The sequence below is a fragment of the Oratosquilla oratoria genome, chromosome 20 (assembly GCF_046742065.1).
Source record: "Oratosquilla oratoria isolate Oo_2021 chromosome 20, ASM4674206v1, whole genome shotgun sequence".
Taxonomy (NCBI): Eukaryota; Metazoa; Arthropoda; class Malacostraca; order Stomatopoda; family Squillidae; genus Oratosquilla; species Oratosquilla oratoria.
In genome coordinates, this window is record NC_134796.1 from 24740730 (window position 1) to 24756498 (window position 15769).

A 15769-nucleotide genomic window follows, 5' to 3' on the forward strand; every position below is an offset into this window, starting at 1 on the left:
ACAGAAAAGCAAGCCCTTTCTCTAGGTCTCAAGTTTGATATTGGTATCGACAATAAAGGCTTTACGCATTACGTGAATAAGAACTACAGGTAGGGTGACAGTGACATTGAGAGAGGTTTCAAACAAGGTTTGATTACGTGTTTCCATGCTCTAGCAACAACTAACAATCACGCCATACCAAGAAGATACAGGTTAGCCTTGGAAAATCTTGGAAACAATGAGAACCTGGTGATCTCGAGTGCTGATAAAGGAGGGGGAGTCGTCATCATGAATAGAAAAGATTATATCAACAAAATGTTAGACCTATTAAGTGATACTTCAACCTACGTTAAAAAACACAAAGGTCACGCGGATCAAGAAGGAGAGAAATTCAAGAAAGAAGCTAGGAGGATTCTTACGAAATCTGTCAGAGGTAAGAAGTTAGTGGGACTGCTGGAAGAAGCCCCTAGACCACCTTGTATGCGCGGACTTCCGAAAACACATAAGCCAAACATACCGATGCGTCCCATCACTTCCGGTATTCGCAGTGCTCCACACAGGTTGGCCAAATGTCTGGCGAAACCCTTGTCCGTCAGGTTAGGGTCATTAAGCAAAGCCCACTTGAAAAATTCCCACGACCTGATTGAGAGAATGAGGAATGTGGACCTCACACACAAGACATTAGTTTCGTATGATGTAACAAGTTTATTCACAAATGTTTCTATTGAAGGGGCGTTAAAGGCAGCTAGGGAGGTGGTTTCCAACATGAGAGATGAAGATTTACCTCTAGGTAAGAAAGACTTCTTGAAATTAATTTCCCTGTGTGTGAGATTTGGCTTCTTCGTCTTCAATGACGAGGAATTTTTCCAGTGCCGTGGGCTCTTAAGTGCAGTGTTAGCCTCATTGTACATGGAATTGTTAGAAAGGGATCATTTTGTGAACGCAATGGGCCAGGATTCCACTTGGATGCGTTACGTAGATGACGTACTGGTCGTTGCTCCGAGGGAAACCGATCTCAACGAAAAATTGAATAGGTTAAACGGGATAGAACAGGACATTCATTTCACAATGGAGCATGAAGAAAATAATAGATTGGTCTTCCTGGACACGGTGGTTTAGAGAAAAGGGAATAAGACCGCATTCTCAGTTTATAGGAAAAGCACCAACAAGGATGACATCGTGCATTTTTACTCGGCCCACAACGACAGAATTAAAAGTGGAATTGTCATTGGTTTCTTCCTGAGAGCTTTCCGAATATGTAGTGAGGAATTCCTCCAGGAAGAGATTAATCACATTTTTTATATTTAAAAAAAAAACTACGATATCCAGAAGGTCTTTTACACAGATTGAGGGAGAAGGCCTTAAGAATAAGTAAAAGAAGCAGTGGGGATAAAAGAGAAGAGAGTGAGGCTGACAGTGGTGGGTTTTTGTCCGTCCCCAACTCAAGACGCGCGAGTGAAATGGAACAGTTGTTCACCCGAGCAGGGCTAAAAATTGCGTTCGGCACTGGTACCAGGATAGGAGAGATTGTGAGGAGTAAGAACAATAGTAAAGCCGATACAGTAGAGAACAGCTTGATTTACAAAAATCCATGTAAAAGCTGTCCCGTTAGTTATTTCAGAGAAACCAGCAGAGGGATAAAGAAACGTACCTATGAACACAAAAGCGACATCAGAGCTCACAGAACATCAAATTCGTTAGTGGTCCACCTTGACAACTTTGGCCTCCTACCAGATTGGGAAAGAACAGAGGTGCTGCACAAAGGTCTAACAAAACAGAGAAGAAAAGTAATTGAGGCAGCCTGTATCAATTTACATCCATGTAGCAACCACCGTGATGGATTTGTAAAGTTGGCGAGAGTAACGGCCAGCTTGGTTCTTCGTGATGCCGAACGGGGGTGCATGAAGAGCGAAGACGATCGGGGAGGAACGGGTTAAGCTGTGAGTATATAAGCTTTCAATCATTTGTTTGTGTACACTCTGAGGAAGTCCTTTCAGGACGAAACGTTAGAAATAAAAACTCCAACGGTTCCTGGTGTTTACCTCACCACCCTTCCACTCATTCTGTCCTACGTACCTCAATATATATATATATATATATATATATATATATATATATATATATATATATATATATATATAATATATATATGTATATGTATGTATACTTATATATTGGGCTACTTTAACCAGAATTTTGCTACTTATAGTCCTGCAGATCGCGACTTTCGACAGTTTACATCTGGCAACCCTGTGCCAGTGCAGTGACAATACCCGAAGGAAGGTGGGCTATGGACTATTGCGCGAGATCGGTGTATGTGGGAGGGGAAGAGATGTCTGTAAGAAAATGGATAGTAGTGTATCAAAGTCGGCTATTGCCAATAAGCGCAATTTCGGGGCGATAGACGTGGCGCGGGAGTAATGGGCAGGGAACTTGGACGGCGATGCCGATGTCTGCATCTTGAGCAACCAAAAGAGGAGAAAAAGGTAGGATGCGTAGTGGTAGAGAAAGGTTGAAAAATAGTGGGAGGTAAACAGAAATGACATGTAGTATGAGAGAAAGAAAGGAAGCTGATTTAAGTCGAAGAAAAAGTACGTGTAAATGCTCGTGCATGGAGTGCGGTTATGTTTGTGAGAGGTGTATGTATATTACGACTTACGAGAAGTGAGTAGAATTCTCCCGGTTGAAATTGGGCCCTACGGGGCAGGGAGGTGCTGACGAGTAAGCGGCGGTCGGCTCCCTAAAGGGAGGAAGAGTTGTCCTCTAGCGAGGCAGCAGGCGATAACTGGAGAGGAAGGTGGTGCATCACACATTCATTGATGCCCAAGTCACCTCAGGTCCTTGAAGTGAACAGCGGTCGGGGTCAATTACTCACAATGGATGCCTTTCCTGACCTCTGCGGCGAGGGTTCGAATCGACGCCACCACGGACCCCGACCGTCAGCCGAGGCAAGCCTCAATCTCTAGTATATTATTATATTCTTACCTGTGACTCAGTCTATATTTCATACAGTTGTTAATCTAATTATTTGTTGATTAAATAAAATGTACTGGTTATTGGCTTGAATTGTTTGTAAAATTATTGTATACAAATATACATAAATAAGAAACCATTGAGCGCTGAATTTCTTCATCACTGATTTCATCCTATGGATGTTTTCGGTCAACGCAATGAAGTTTGTACTATTCGTAATATAATTTAAAAGATCAAGTTTATTTTTACCAGTTCCACTTTAACTTAATATTCCACGGATATTTAAATACAAGGGCTGACTCGACTGGCTGCGAAATTCGCTATTCAACTTAGGCTATATCATGTTGAATATAAAAGATGTGAAAATATGAACGAAAAGTTGATTGCTGCATGTTTTAAATTCTGACTTGGTCGTGTGCTTAGTTGACATTAGCCGTACAGAATGTGCACTTTTGAACATGGCGCTACATTTTCAGCTGAGGCCTATGTTTCCATCAAGCACAGAAAGTTCAAGTACCTATGAAGCTTACCTATCTAGGTCGAGCAAGTAAGGCCAGGTTGCAGATAATGTAGGGTGGCCGAGGGTATTTATCCTGCCTATCAAATTGTAAACGACATGTTGAGTGCAGAGAGCAGCGGTAGAAATTCTTAAATGAGCAAGGTAAGAAAGTGCTGTTACAGTAACAATGCAACATTGATTAACAAATGCAGATTGAATGTGATCCCACAAGCAATGCAACCAGGTTTGGGAGAGGCCTGTTATTTATTGTCGGTAAATGTGTGCATCCCTTTATTGAGCTTGTCAATATATATTCTCCTGAAGAAATCGGAGTGGTGAATGTGTTATACAGGCTCAACATAAGGATATGCATGAAGTTAAAAGGTGAAGAAAATAAAAAGATTAGTGCTTGAGGTTTACCCACACTAATTCAGACTGGTAGATGGACACATTCTCAAAACAGATTTATAGGTGTAAAGATTAGAGAATTTCAATTTGTACCCTTGATAAAGAAAACCGTCATAACTGAAGTTCATAAGTTGAATTCAGTATAACAGCAATTATTTATTTGTCTAGAATTTCATAGGAGTTTTTTGAACCATGATATACCAGTATTACTTATTCTGCATTAAATATGAACCTTATCTGTATACTTTTTAATACAAGTTTACATTTAACTTTCATGTTTGTGGAACAAATGAATGAAAGAAGAATATGATTTTGTGGTAAATGTTGGGTATATCTCACTTTGATGACCTTTTATGAACCCTGACCCAGTTTGACCTAATATGTATATGTGGAATGCCAAGTGGGTTGTATTCAGGTATCATGCAAACACATGTTTCACTTTATTCTATTTTGCATTTGAAATATTATTTTATATATTTATTTTTCTACTATAGCATTGTAACTTTATGGTAGCTTAGGAGCTATTAGAGGACAGGTTAGGAGGTTAGGAGCTATTGGAGGACATAAATTTCATGTTAAATATTTGGATATTTTTTTTAGAAGTGCACACTTATATGATATGGTAATAGAAAATTGAATAATAATTTTGTAAATTTAGCATACTTTAATTTCTTCGACCTCCACCTCTACCAAAACATAGCGTCTCGAGTAGTCAAAGTGGCTACATTTGTTTGTTAATAGCTTTTAGCAACTGTTTCTATTATAGATTTCTACCAAAAATAATGTATATTATGTTGATATATCATAATTTTCAATTTTTTTATTTAATTTTCTATTATTATATTGTGTAGGTGTGCACTTCTAAAAATTGATCCATATTGTAATTTTGGAATTTTGCCTCCAAGTGTGTATGGGTTTTTATTTGTATAAATATTTCAATTCAATAGCACTTATTCCGATTTGAAATCATGCTTTTTTTTTTTTTTCTTTTTTCTTTTTTCAATGGAAACATTGTTATCTGAATGAATTCCCAAATGGGTACAGTTTGTTCATATTTCCTAGTACGGTAGTATAGCATAGTTTTGATTATGTCAATTTCCAGCAGCATTATTATTTATTTTATTTTATTTCCTTTTCTTTGTTATTAATATATATATATATCTATATATATAAATATATATATATATATACATACATACATATACCAAGGCTTTTTCCCCTTACAAGGGAGGTAGCCAAAAAGGGAAAGGCATAAAAACACTCCCACCCATTTCATCCCTACATACACTCCACACCCCTCCCACCCTCCCTCTCATCTGAGCACCTCCTGGATGACGGGCCATCCCTGCACCCTGCCCACCGCCCTGGGTCAGAAGCAGTGTCGCAAGACACAGCACATCCACAGCAAGGCCGCTTCATTTAATCGGCGACCCCCCCTCTCCGTCCCCCCTTGCATATAAGGAGAGGACGGGGAGAAATCCCTTCGGGCTGCGTCAAAATTTACTCACACATACCACGCCCCCTTCACCCCATCCATCCACCTCATCCTAGGACGTCCCCTCATGTTCACTCCCTCCACATCTGCCTTCCATACCTCTTTTACTAGTCTTTCTTCACTCATTCTTTCCATGTGTCCAAACCATCCTAATATTCTTTCATCAACCCTATCTCCCAACTCCTTTTTCACCCCTGTTCTCCTCCTCACCTCCTCATTTCTCACTCTATCCAGCCTAGTAACCCCCACCATACTTCTCAGACACCTCATCTCAAACACATTCAAACTCCTTCTCTCTTCTTCTCTTATGTTCCACGTTTCTGCCCCATACAGTGCTGTTGGCACAATCACTCCTTCATACAGTCTCCTCTTCGCATCCATTCCCAAATGTCTATTCCTCATTACACTCTTTAATCCACCAAGGCATTTACTCGCTTCTCTCAATCTACATTCTACCTCCACCTTCACTCCACCCTTCCTTGCTACACTTGCACCCAAGTATCTACCGGTATTGGTAAATTTTTAGTTTCGACCATGGGCGCAATATAGCAATAGAAAATTAATTATTAATTTTGTAAATTATAATGTATCAATATAATATGCAATTTTGTGGGCGGAAATGAAAGTAAAAAATACCTTGCTACAAGCAAATATGCTAATGAACGAAGTCGGTAGCATAGGATCGGGACGCCATCTTGTCGTCTGGCCATGTCCATGTCCAATATTATTTGGAGGTAATGGACCCCTTAATTTCGTCTCCACAGTTCCCATTATATTTGGTTTTTCTTCTGACAGGTAATCATTTAGTTCACTTAATCCAGAGATCAATCCATCTATGTTAGTATAAGCCACTTTTAATTTTTTTCCCCCTCCATCTTGTATTTTACCTAGTTGTATTATATGGGAAGGGAACTATGCTCGTGGTGACCCATCTTTATGTCTTTCAGCATCAAGTTGTATCTTTCCACATCCAGTTCTTTCTTAAAATCATGTATAGTTTTAGCACTCACTGTTTTCTCTTTCAATTTATTCCATGTATCTATTACTCTTTGTGGAAAGCTGTTCTTTTTCAAATCCCTTCAGTAACTGTCCTTAAGTTTCTTCTTGTGTCCTCTTTTATTTCTTCTGTTCCATTTAAGTAGATCATCCCTATCAAGGATTTCCATCCCTTTTATAATTCTGTAGATGGTTATCAAATCATCTCTTTCTCTTCATTGCACCAGAGTTAGTAAGTTTAGTTTGTCCAATCTTTGTTCATATGTCAACTTGCTAAGTGTTTGTGCCATCTTTGTCATTGCACTTTGAATTTTTCTAGTTTCTTTGTTTTTTATTTTACTGGGTGTCCATAGTGATGCTGCATATTCTAATTTTGGTCTTAATAGTGTAACTAGTATTCTCTTTACCATTTCCTCATCCATGTAGTCAAAGGCCACTTTCATTGATCTTATTAAATTGTAGGTTTCTCTAACTATTTTGTTTACATGTTTGTCTGGTGACATGTCGTTTGAGATAATTACTCAAAGGTCTCTCTGAGTTTACTTTTGTAACTTTGTTCCAATTTTGTATTGACCAGATATTCTATTTTTGCTTTTTCCAAATTCCATTATACTACATTTCTTAATGATGAAATTCACTTTGTTCTTTATACTCCATTTCCAGACTTTGTCCAGGTCTTCTTGAAAAGATCTGCAATCTTCTTTACTTACTCTCTTCAATAGTTTCACATCATCTGCAAAGAATTTTATATAACATTCGATTCCTTCATCCATGTCATTTGTATAAACAGCAAACATTATCAGAGCCAACACGGAGCCTTGGGGGACTCCACTTATCATTTTTACCCAATTTGAGTTCTTTTCTCTAAGTACCATAATTACCCCTCTCATTTTTCTTCCGTTCAAGAAGTCTTTCATCCATTCCAATAGTTTTCCCTATATTCCACCTATTGTTTCAATTTGTCTTAGTAGCTTTTTGTGTGGTACTTTGTCAAAAGCCTTTTGTAAAACCTTATATTAACTTCTGAACCAGATATTGTGAACAAAATGGAGTATGAAACACCAATTGGAAAAAGCAACCATATACTAATAGAGTTTGAATTAAAAGAACAGAAAAACACAGAAATGATAAACATAGAGAAGGAAGATTGTACAACAAAACGAACTAAGGATTTTTTTCCAAAACGCAAATTGGGATAGGTTCTCTAAAGAGGAAACAAATATGGATGACAAATGGAACATATTTAAAGAAAAATATAAAGAGGGAGTTAACAAATATGTACCAAAAAAGAAACAAAAAACTTTTTATATAAAATGTTGGTTCAACAAAAGATGTAGTGAAGCTAAAGCCAGGGGAGATAAAGCTTGGAAAAAATAGAAAAATGACAGGAAAACATCTAAATGGCAAACATAGAAACGAATATGTAAACATACACAGGAAAGAAAAGAGAGAATATGAAAGGGATATCATAGACAAATATAAGGATTAACTAAAACTCTTTTACAGATATATAAACAACAAACTAAAGGATAAGCATGATATAGTAAAATTGCGCGAAGGAGATAAAGAGTACATAGACGACACAGAGATGGCAGAAGTTATCAGACATTTCAGGTATATTTTTACAATTGAGAGCTCACAACCCCGTGAGGACAAACAACTAGAAAGTTCACCCATGATGAAGGAAATAAAAATAACACAGAGGGAAATAAGAGACCAAATAAAAAGCCTAGATGTCAGAAAGTTGCACAGACCAGATGAAATTGCAAATTGGATATTGAAAGAATGTATAGACGAACTGACAGATAAACTACACAAGATAATAGAGTTATCATTAAAAGAGGGAAAGGTACTGCAAGATTGGAAAGATGCAAACATAGTACCAATACACAAAAGAGGAAACAGGGAAGATCCTTCAAACTTTAATCCGGTGTCCCTCACAAGCACAGTAGCAAAAATATGCGAGAAGATTATCAGGAACAGATGGACCAAACACTCGGAAGAAAATAAAATAATAAACCCCAAACAATTTGGCTTTAGAAGTGGAAGATCGTGCACCACAAATCTAATCTGCTTTTACTCAAGACTAATTGAGATAATACAAGAAAGAGATGGATGGGCAGACTGTGCCTTCCTGGATTTGCAGAAAGCTTTTGACAAGGTACCACACAAAAAATTAATAAGTAAAATTGAAAAAATAGGAGGAATTCAAGGAATGGGTGAAGGACTTCTTAACTGGGAGAAAAATGAGAATGGTACTTAGAGAGAAAAGTTCGAAATGGAAGATGTAAAAAGTGGCATCCCACAAGGCTCTGTTTTGGCTCCTTTAATGTTTGCCATATACATAAATGATATGGATAAAGGAGTAAATTGTTACATAGATTTTTTTGCCAATGATGCCAAAAATACAAGATAAACTTCAACATCAAGAAATGTAGCATAATGGAGTTTGGAAGAGGCAAAAATAGAGTTTTGGGAAAATATACGATTGGAAACAAAGAAGTAAAGAAAGTAAACTCGAGAGGGACCTAGGAGTAATCATCTCAAGTGACTTGACACCTGACAAACATGTAAATAAATTATTCGGAGAGACTTACAACTTAAGATAAATTAAAGTGGCCTTCAACTACATGGATGAAGAGATGGTTAAGAAAATAATTACTACATTGATAAGGCTGAAACTAGAACATGCTATATCAATGTGGGCACCAAGCTCAAAGAAAAACACAAAGAAATTAGAAAGAATCCAAAGAGCGGCAACAAAGATAGCACCCACACTATCAAATTTGACATATGAACAATGATTGGAGAAATTACAGCTGCCAACATTGGAGCAGAGAAGGGAAAGAGGCGACTTGTTGACCATCTTCAGAATTATGAAAGGGATGGAAGTTCTCGATAGAGATGACCTATTAAAATGGAATGAGAGAAACAAGAGGACACGACAAGAAGCTAAAGAAGGACAGTTACAGAAGAGACCTGAAAAAGAACAGTTTCCCGCACAGAGTGATCTATGTCTGGAACAAACTAAACAGTGAAACAGTGAATGCCAGAACTATATACAAGTTCAAGAATAAACTGGATGTGGAGAGATACAAAAACAGGTCACAATGAGCATAGCTCCCATCCTGTAAAATACAACTAGGTAAATACAGTCTGCCCAGCCATCTTTCTTGTATTATATCTACCAATCTTGAGTAAAAGCATATTAAGTTTGTAGTACATGATCTTACACTTCTAAATCCAAATTGGTTGGGGTTTAGTATTTTGTTCTCTTCCAAGTTTGTCCATTTATTTTTGATAACTCTTTCACATATTTTGGAATTGTGCTTGTAAGGAATACCGGTCTATTGTTTGTTGGATTTTCTTTATTTCCTCCCTTATGTATTGGTACAATATTTGCATTTTCCTAGTCTTGTGGTACTTTTCCTTCTTTGAGTGAGAAGTCAATTATCTTGTGTATTTTATCTGTGAGTTCATCTATGCATTCTTTTAATATCCAGTTCACTATTCCGTCTGGCCCATGTGACTTTCTGACATCAAGTTTCTTTATTTGGTCCCTTATTTCTTTCTGTGTCACCGTTATTTCTTTCATTTTGGGGGATCCCTCTTGGTGACCATCATCCCACATTTGTGAGCTTTCAACTGTAAATACAGACATCTGGTCATTACTTCAGCCTTTCTACATCTGTGTATTGTTTATTAAATTATTTCCTTCACACAGTTTCACTATTTCATGTTTGTCTTTTAGTCTATCATTTACATATCTGTAAAATAGTTCAGGTTGATCTTTGCCTTTTGCTATTGTATCTTTTTCATAGTTTCTTTTTTCCTCTCTGCGTATGTCTACATATTCATTTCTCAGTTTGATGTATGTTTGCCATTTAGTCACTTTTTTGTCTCTTTTTCCATCTTTTCCAAGCTTTGTCTCTTCTATCTTTAGTATCCACAATTTCAGGCTCAGAGGTGAATAAGTCTAGTCTCAATGGTTCTTCGTTTTGTCTATATCTAGTGTTTTCTTTGACCCATTGAGTCAGTGTAATCAATGGTCATACCCAGTAGGATGTTGCCCCAGTGTTCCTCTCTACCTCCCATTGTCAACTCTTCCCAATTTAATTCCTTTGTGTTAAAGTCACCCATACTTACTATGTTTTCTCCATATTTCAGTGTCACAGTTAATTCATTCTTTGTGTCTTCTAGTGATTCTGAGTGTTCGCTGTCAGACCAAGTCTTAGTTTTTGGGGGCATGTATACAACTATGAACTTTCTATTTTTCATACTGCTATTTTTTACTTTAATTGTGATCAATTCCACATACCGTATTTTCCGGCGTATAGCGCGCGACTTTTTTCCATTGGAAGGGCCTAAAAATGGGGGGTGCGCGTTATCCGGTGGTGCGCATTATCTACGACCTACGATGAAAATTCTGCGGCTGTGTGTGTAATTTTTTTCACAACAACGTGACGATGTTGGCCGTCACAAAGTCGGGACGGCACACTTCTCCGTGACGTTCCGTGAGAACAAGAAGAAGAGCCATGGTGACATGAAAGAATACGCCAGCATGGGCTATATAAATATTTGGTATATGTAGGATCTATCGAATCTTCTTTTTCATGTTTAAGTAGGCCTAAACACCATGAAACATGATCAATATTCATGATATTTGCCCATGTTCACAGGATCCTAGTTTGAAGTTTTATGTTGGTTTTGTTGCTTCACTTTAGGTATGGTACAAATTCCATTGCGGCCGTTCATAAACTCGTGTCAAACACCTGACTACAACACCCTCTTTCGGGAGTTATATTAACTAAACGTCACCTCGATGAGAGACTCCTATTTCACCACTGTCATTACAGGTTCAAAGCTAAAACGAAACAGTCTGTAGTTTGTTTCAGTATTAAATAAAAAATGGTAAAGACGAATTATTTCCTAAGATATAAAATGAAAATTTTCTGTAAAAATCCCGAATTTTTTCTGTATATTTTACGTTCAATAAACTTTTTTTTAGATCACATTTCCTACAAACTATTTAAGCTACAAAGTAATAAGGGACCAACGCACAACATGAGTCATATACCGTACATGTAATTCCGACTTTTTCTTAGTTGTGTCCTGATTGATGCCTAAACTGACACTTGATTTAGTGACAAATCAACAGATTTCCCAGCGGTGGCTCTAGCCAATGAAAAATACTTCTCCATGTAACCTCGTTCACATGATACTAAGTAATTAATCGCCGTTATTTCATTGGTTTATTTTTACTAACATTAATTATCGTTTTCTATGCAAATATTTGGGATCCGTAAAACAGCACTGGCACCAACATCATGAACGTTGGCCGCTTTAGCTCACCCGGAATATGCTAGATCAGGGCCGAGATTGACAGTTCTATTGCCAATCTAGCCTACACTAAACACCCTCTTGCGACAGTTTGTAAAACTAAACGTCACTTCAGTAAAGACACTTATGAACCGAAACACAGTTTGTTGCTGCATGGCGATAAAAACTTGTACACGGTGATAAAAACTTGTAAGATGAATTATTCCCTCAGGATAGTAAATTAAAAATTTTCTGTAAAAATCCGAAATTTTTCATGTACATTTTGTATTCAATAAACTTTTCATGGCTCAAATTTCCCACAAAACAATGAACCAACGCAAGCAGGAGTCGCATACATGCAGTTCACGAGCTTTAGCCACCAGTGACTTTTCCTGGCATGCGCGTTATACGTCGGTGCGCGCTATCTGTGTACTAAGATAACGAAGTGCATGGGTGCGCATTATAACCCGATGCGCATTTTAAGCCGGAAAATACAGTAATCTTTTCCTTTTGTTGCCTTTATTACATTTAGGTCCTTTCTAGTCAGTAGCGTTACTCCTCCCCCCTGTTTGTCCATTCTATTTTTCGACTAAAGGTTAACCTTGTCCCACCATACTTGATTGTATAGGACCTTTTAGTTTTGTCTCCACAATTCCCATTATGTCAGGTTTCTCTATTGACAAATAGTCATTCAATTCATTTATTCCAGAAATCATACTGTCCATGTTTGTATATGCCACTTTTAATTTTTACATTTCTTCTCTTTTTTTTTTTCTTTCTTTTTTTTTTCTATTTTTCTGATGTACCATTTTCTCAGTCTCAGATCCAGCACTCTCCAAGGTGGACAAGGTGCAGGGATGACCCGTCATCCAGGAGGTGCTAAGATAAGAGAGAGAGTGGAGGGGTGTGGAGTGTTTTCAGGGATGGAATGGGTGGGAATGATTTTATGCCTTTTCCTTTTTGGCTACCTCCCTTGTAAGGGGGAAAAAGCCTTGGTATATGTATGTATGTATTATTATTATTATTATATATATATATATACATACATACATACATATACCAAGGCTTTTTCCCCCTTCCAAGGGAGGTAGCCAAAAAGGGAAAGGCATAAAAACACTCCCACCCATTTCATCCCCAAACACACTCCACACCCCTCCCACCCTTCCTCCCATCTGAGCACCTCCTGGATGACGGGTCATCCCTGCACCCCGCCCACCGCCCTGGGTCAGAAGCAGTGTTGCAAGACACAGTACATCCACAGCAAGGCCGCTTCATTTAATCGGCGACCCCCCCTCTCCGTCCCCCTTTGCATATAAGGAGAGGACGGGGAGAAATCCCTTCGGGCTGCGTCAAAATTTACTCACACATACTACCCCACCCCCCCGCCCATTTCTCCTCATGCAGTCACAACATCATCCATATACAACCATTCTCCACTCACCTCTGTCTTCCGTCCTCTCCCTTCCTTCCTCAACAGACATTCCCCTCTTCCCCAAAGCCCCCTTCACCCCATCCATCCACCTCATCCTAGGACGTCCCCTCATGTTCACTCCCTCCACATCTGCCTTCCATACCTCTTTTACTAGTCTTTCTTCACTCATTCTTTCCATGTGTCCAAACCATCCTAATATTCTTTCATCAACCCTCTCTCCCAAATCCTTTTTCACCCCTGTTCTCCTCCTCACCTCCTCATTTCTCACTCTATCTAGCCTAGTATCCCCCGCCATACTTCTCAGACACCTCATCTCAAACACATTCAAACTCCTTCTCTCTTCTTCTCTTATGTTCCACGTTTCTGCCCCATACAGTGCTGTTGGCACAATCACTCCTTCATACAGTCTCCTCTTCGCATCCATTCCCAAATGTCTATTTCTCATTACACTCTTTAAACCACCAAGGCATTTACTCGCTTCTCTCAATCTACATTCTACCTCCACCTTCACTCCACCTTTTCCTGCTACACTTGCACCCAAGTATCTAAAACTATCCACTTCCTCCAGTCGCTCTCCCTTAATGTTCACTTCCAGTCTACTGCCACTTTCACCCCTTGTACATCTCATCACCTTACTTTTACCCACATTTATCTTTAGCTTTCTTCTATCACATACTCTCCCAAACTCGCCACCAGCTTCCTCAATCCCTCCTCTGACCCTGCCACAAGCGCAGTGTCGTCCGCAAACAACAGCTGGCTCACCTCCCACTTTTCTCCATTTTCTTTAACCATCTCCAATCCCTGACTCACTACCCTAGCATTCACCTCTCGCACCACCCCATCCATGTATAAGTTGAACAGCCAGGGCGACATAACGCATCCTTGACGAAGTCCCACCTTTACTTCAAACCACTCACTCTCTCCATTTCCAATCCTAACACATGCTCTACTACTCACATAAAAACTCTTGACAGCTCCCAAAAGCTTTCCTCCTATCCCGTAAATCTGCATAACCTCCCACAGTGCCTTTCTGTCTACCCTATCATAAGCCTTTTCCAGATCCATAAAAGCCCAAAAAACATCCTTCCCCTTTCCTATAGCTTTCTCACATATCTGTCTTACCACAAAGATCTGATCTACACAACCTCTACCCGTCCTAAAACCACACTGTTCCTCACCAATTACTCCTTCTGTTCCTCTCCTAATCCTCTCAATTAAGATTCTCCCATAAGCCTTCCCTACTACACTCAACAGGCTAATCCCTCTGAAATTACTACATTCACACTTGTCCCCTTTTCCCTTGTAAAGAGGAACTATACAGGCACTACTCCAGTCCTCCGGTACTCTACCCTCTCTCCAGCAAACATTAAATAATCTCGCCAACCAGTCCACCATCATATTTTTTTGTCCTCTCTCTCTCTCTCTCTCTCTTCCATTCTCAATGCCCTATCTTTCTCAATTTCCTCTTCCTTTTTTTGCTACACATTTTTTTATTTTTCACTGCTAGTTTTGCCACTTTTGATAGTATTTCTTCTGCAATCATTTGAGTTCTTAGTTTAATTTTCATTGGTCTGTAGTTTTTTACTTTTGAGCATGTACCGATCCTATGTACGTCATTGATTTCCTTTTCCAGATTCTGTCCCTTGTCTTGAACTGCTTTTAGTATCTCCTTCACAATTTCTTTCTCTTCTTTTTCTCTTTGGTATTTGTGTACATTGTGTTTTTTGTTGATACCATAAACCACAATGCATTTATTTTTGTCCACTGTGTCTCTCACCCAATTTTCCTTTTCTTTGATCACCTTGATCACTGTTTCCTTTGCATTCTCTTTTACCTGCTGCTGTACTATTTCTTTGAATGAGAGTTTTTGAATTTCACATTCCTTTTTCCACTGATTTTTTTTTTTTTTTTCGTTCAGATCAGTCTCTTTGATTCTTCCATCTTTTCAGTCACTGCTTGCAACTGTTCTTTAACCTCTTTCTTCAATTCTTCATTTGTATTGCTGACCTCGTATTCTTTTCTTTCATTTTATCTTTTTATTGCACTCTGTTCACTTTTTAGCTCATTTTATTGTTAGTTGTGTTTGAGTTGGATACCTCCAGTTGTCAAGCTTTATGGTCTAATTTTAAATCAATCAATACTTCTGATAAGTTGTTAATTTCTCAATTCCTTATTGCACACACTATTGTTTCATCCAATTTGTTCCAAACATCCCCCACTGTGTGGAAAACGGTGTGTATTAGTAGCTGTCATATGTTTCCTCGTACTTTGCAACCAGTCCCAAAATGCACACTTCTACTATGTTCACTTCATCATCCCACCACCTACTACCCTTCTATTCCCTCCCATCCTGATTGTTCCACATACCATCTTTGCACACCTTGTCACTCCTTGAAACACCCCCATTTCTCCTCCACCCCTACCTCTGCTCTCTCCTTCACCACCTCCCTCCCACACTTCTCTCAGTTTCTCATTGTACTCCTTTTCCTTCTCATTTAAGCAGTTTACTCTAAGTATCTCTACTTTCTGCTCTTTTTCTCTTTGTTCACATATCCTCCACTCTCAACTTAGCTTCCATATACATCAGACAGCCTCTTCGGCCTTTGTATCATTACATATTTTACTTGATATGTAATTATTTATTTTCTGTCTATATACCAAAAGGTTT

At 38.6% G+C, this 15769-nt stretch overlaps 2 protein-coding genes across 6 annotated transcripts in view; both read left to right on the top strand.

Moving 5' to 3' along the window:
* The first annotated feature begins 267 nt into the window (after positions 1-267).
* On the top strand, positions 268-2400 carry LOC143036148 (uncharacterized). Its single transcript, XM_076203396.1, has 2 exons — positions 268-769; positions 2189-2400. The coding sequence occupies exons 1-2, from the start codon at positions 268-270 to the stop codon at positions 2398-2400; spliced, it is 714 nt and encodes a 237-aa protein (XP_076059511.1).
* A 973-nt stretch (positions 2401-3373) lies between these two features.
* LOC143036408 (hexosaminidase D-like) overlaps positions 3374-15769 on the top strand; it is a 41100-nt gene continuing 28704 nt past the window's right edge. For 2 of the 5 annotated variants that reach the window (XM_076203742.1, XM_076203740.1), the window contains exon 1: positions 3702-3835. The gene's annotated coding sequence lies outside the window, so the exon portion shown is untranslated. The other 3 variants (XM_076203739.1, XM_076203738.1, XM_076203741.1) reach the window with 3 other exon arrangements.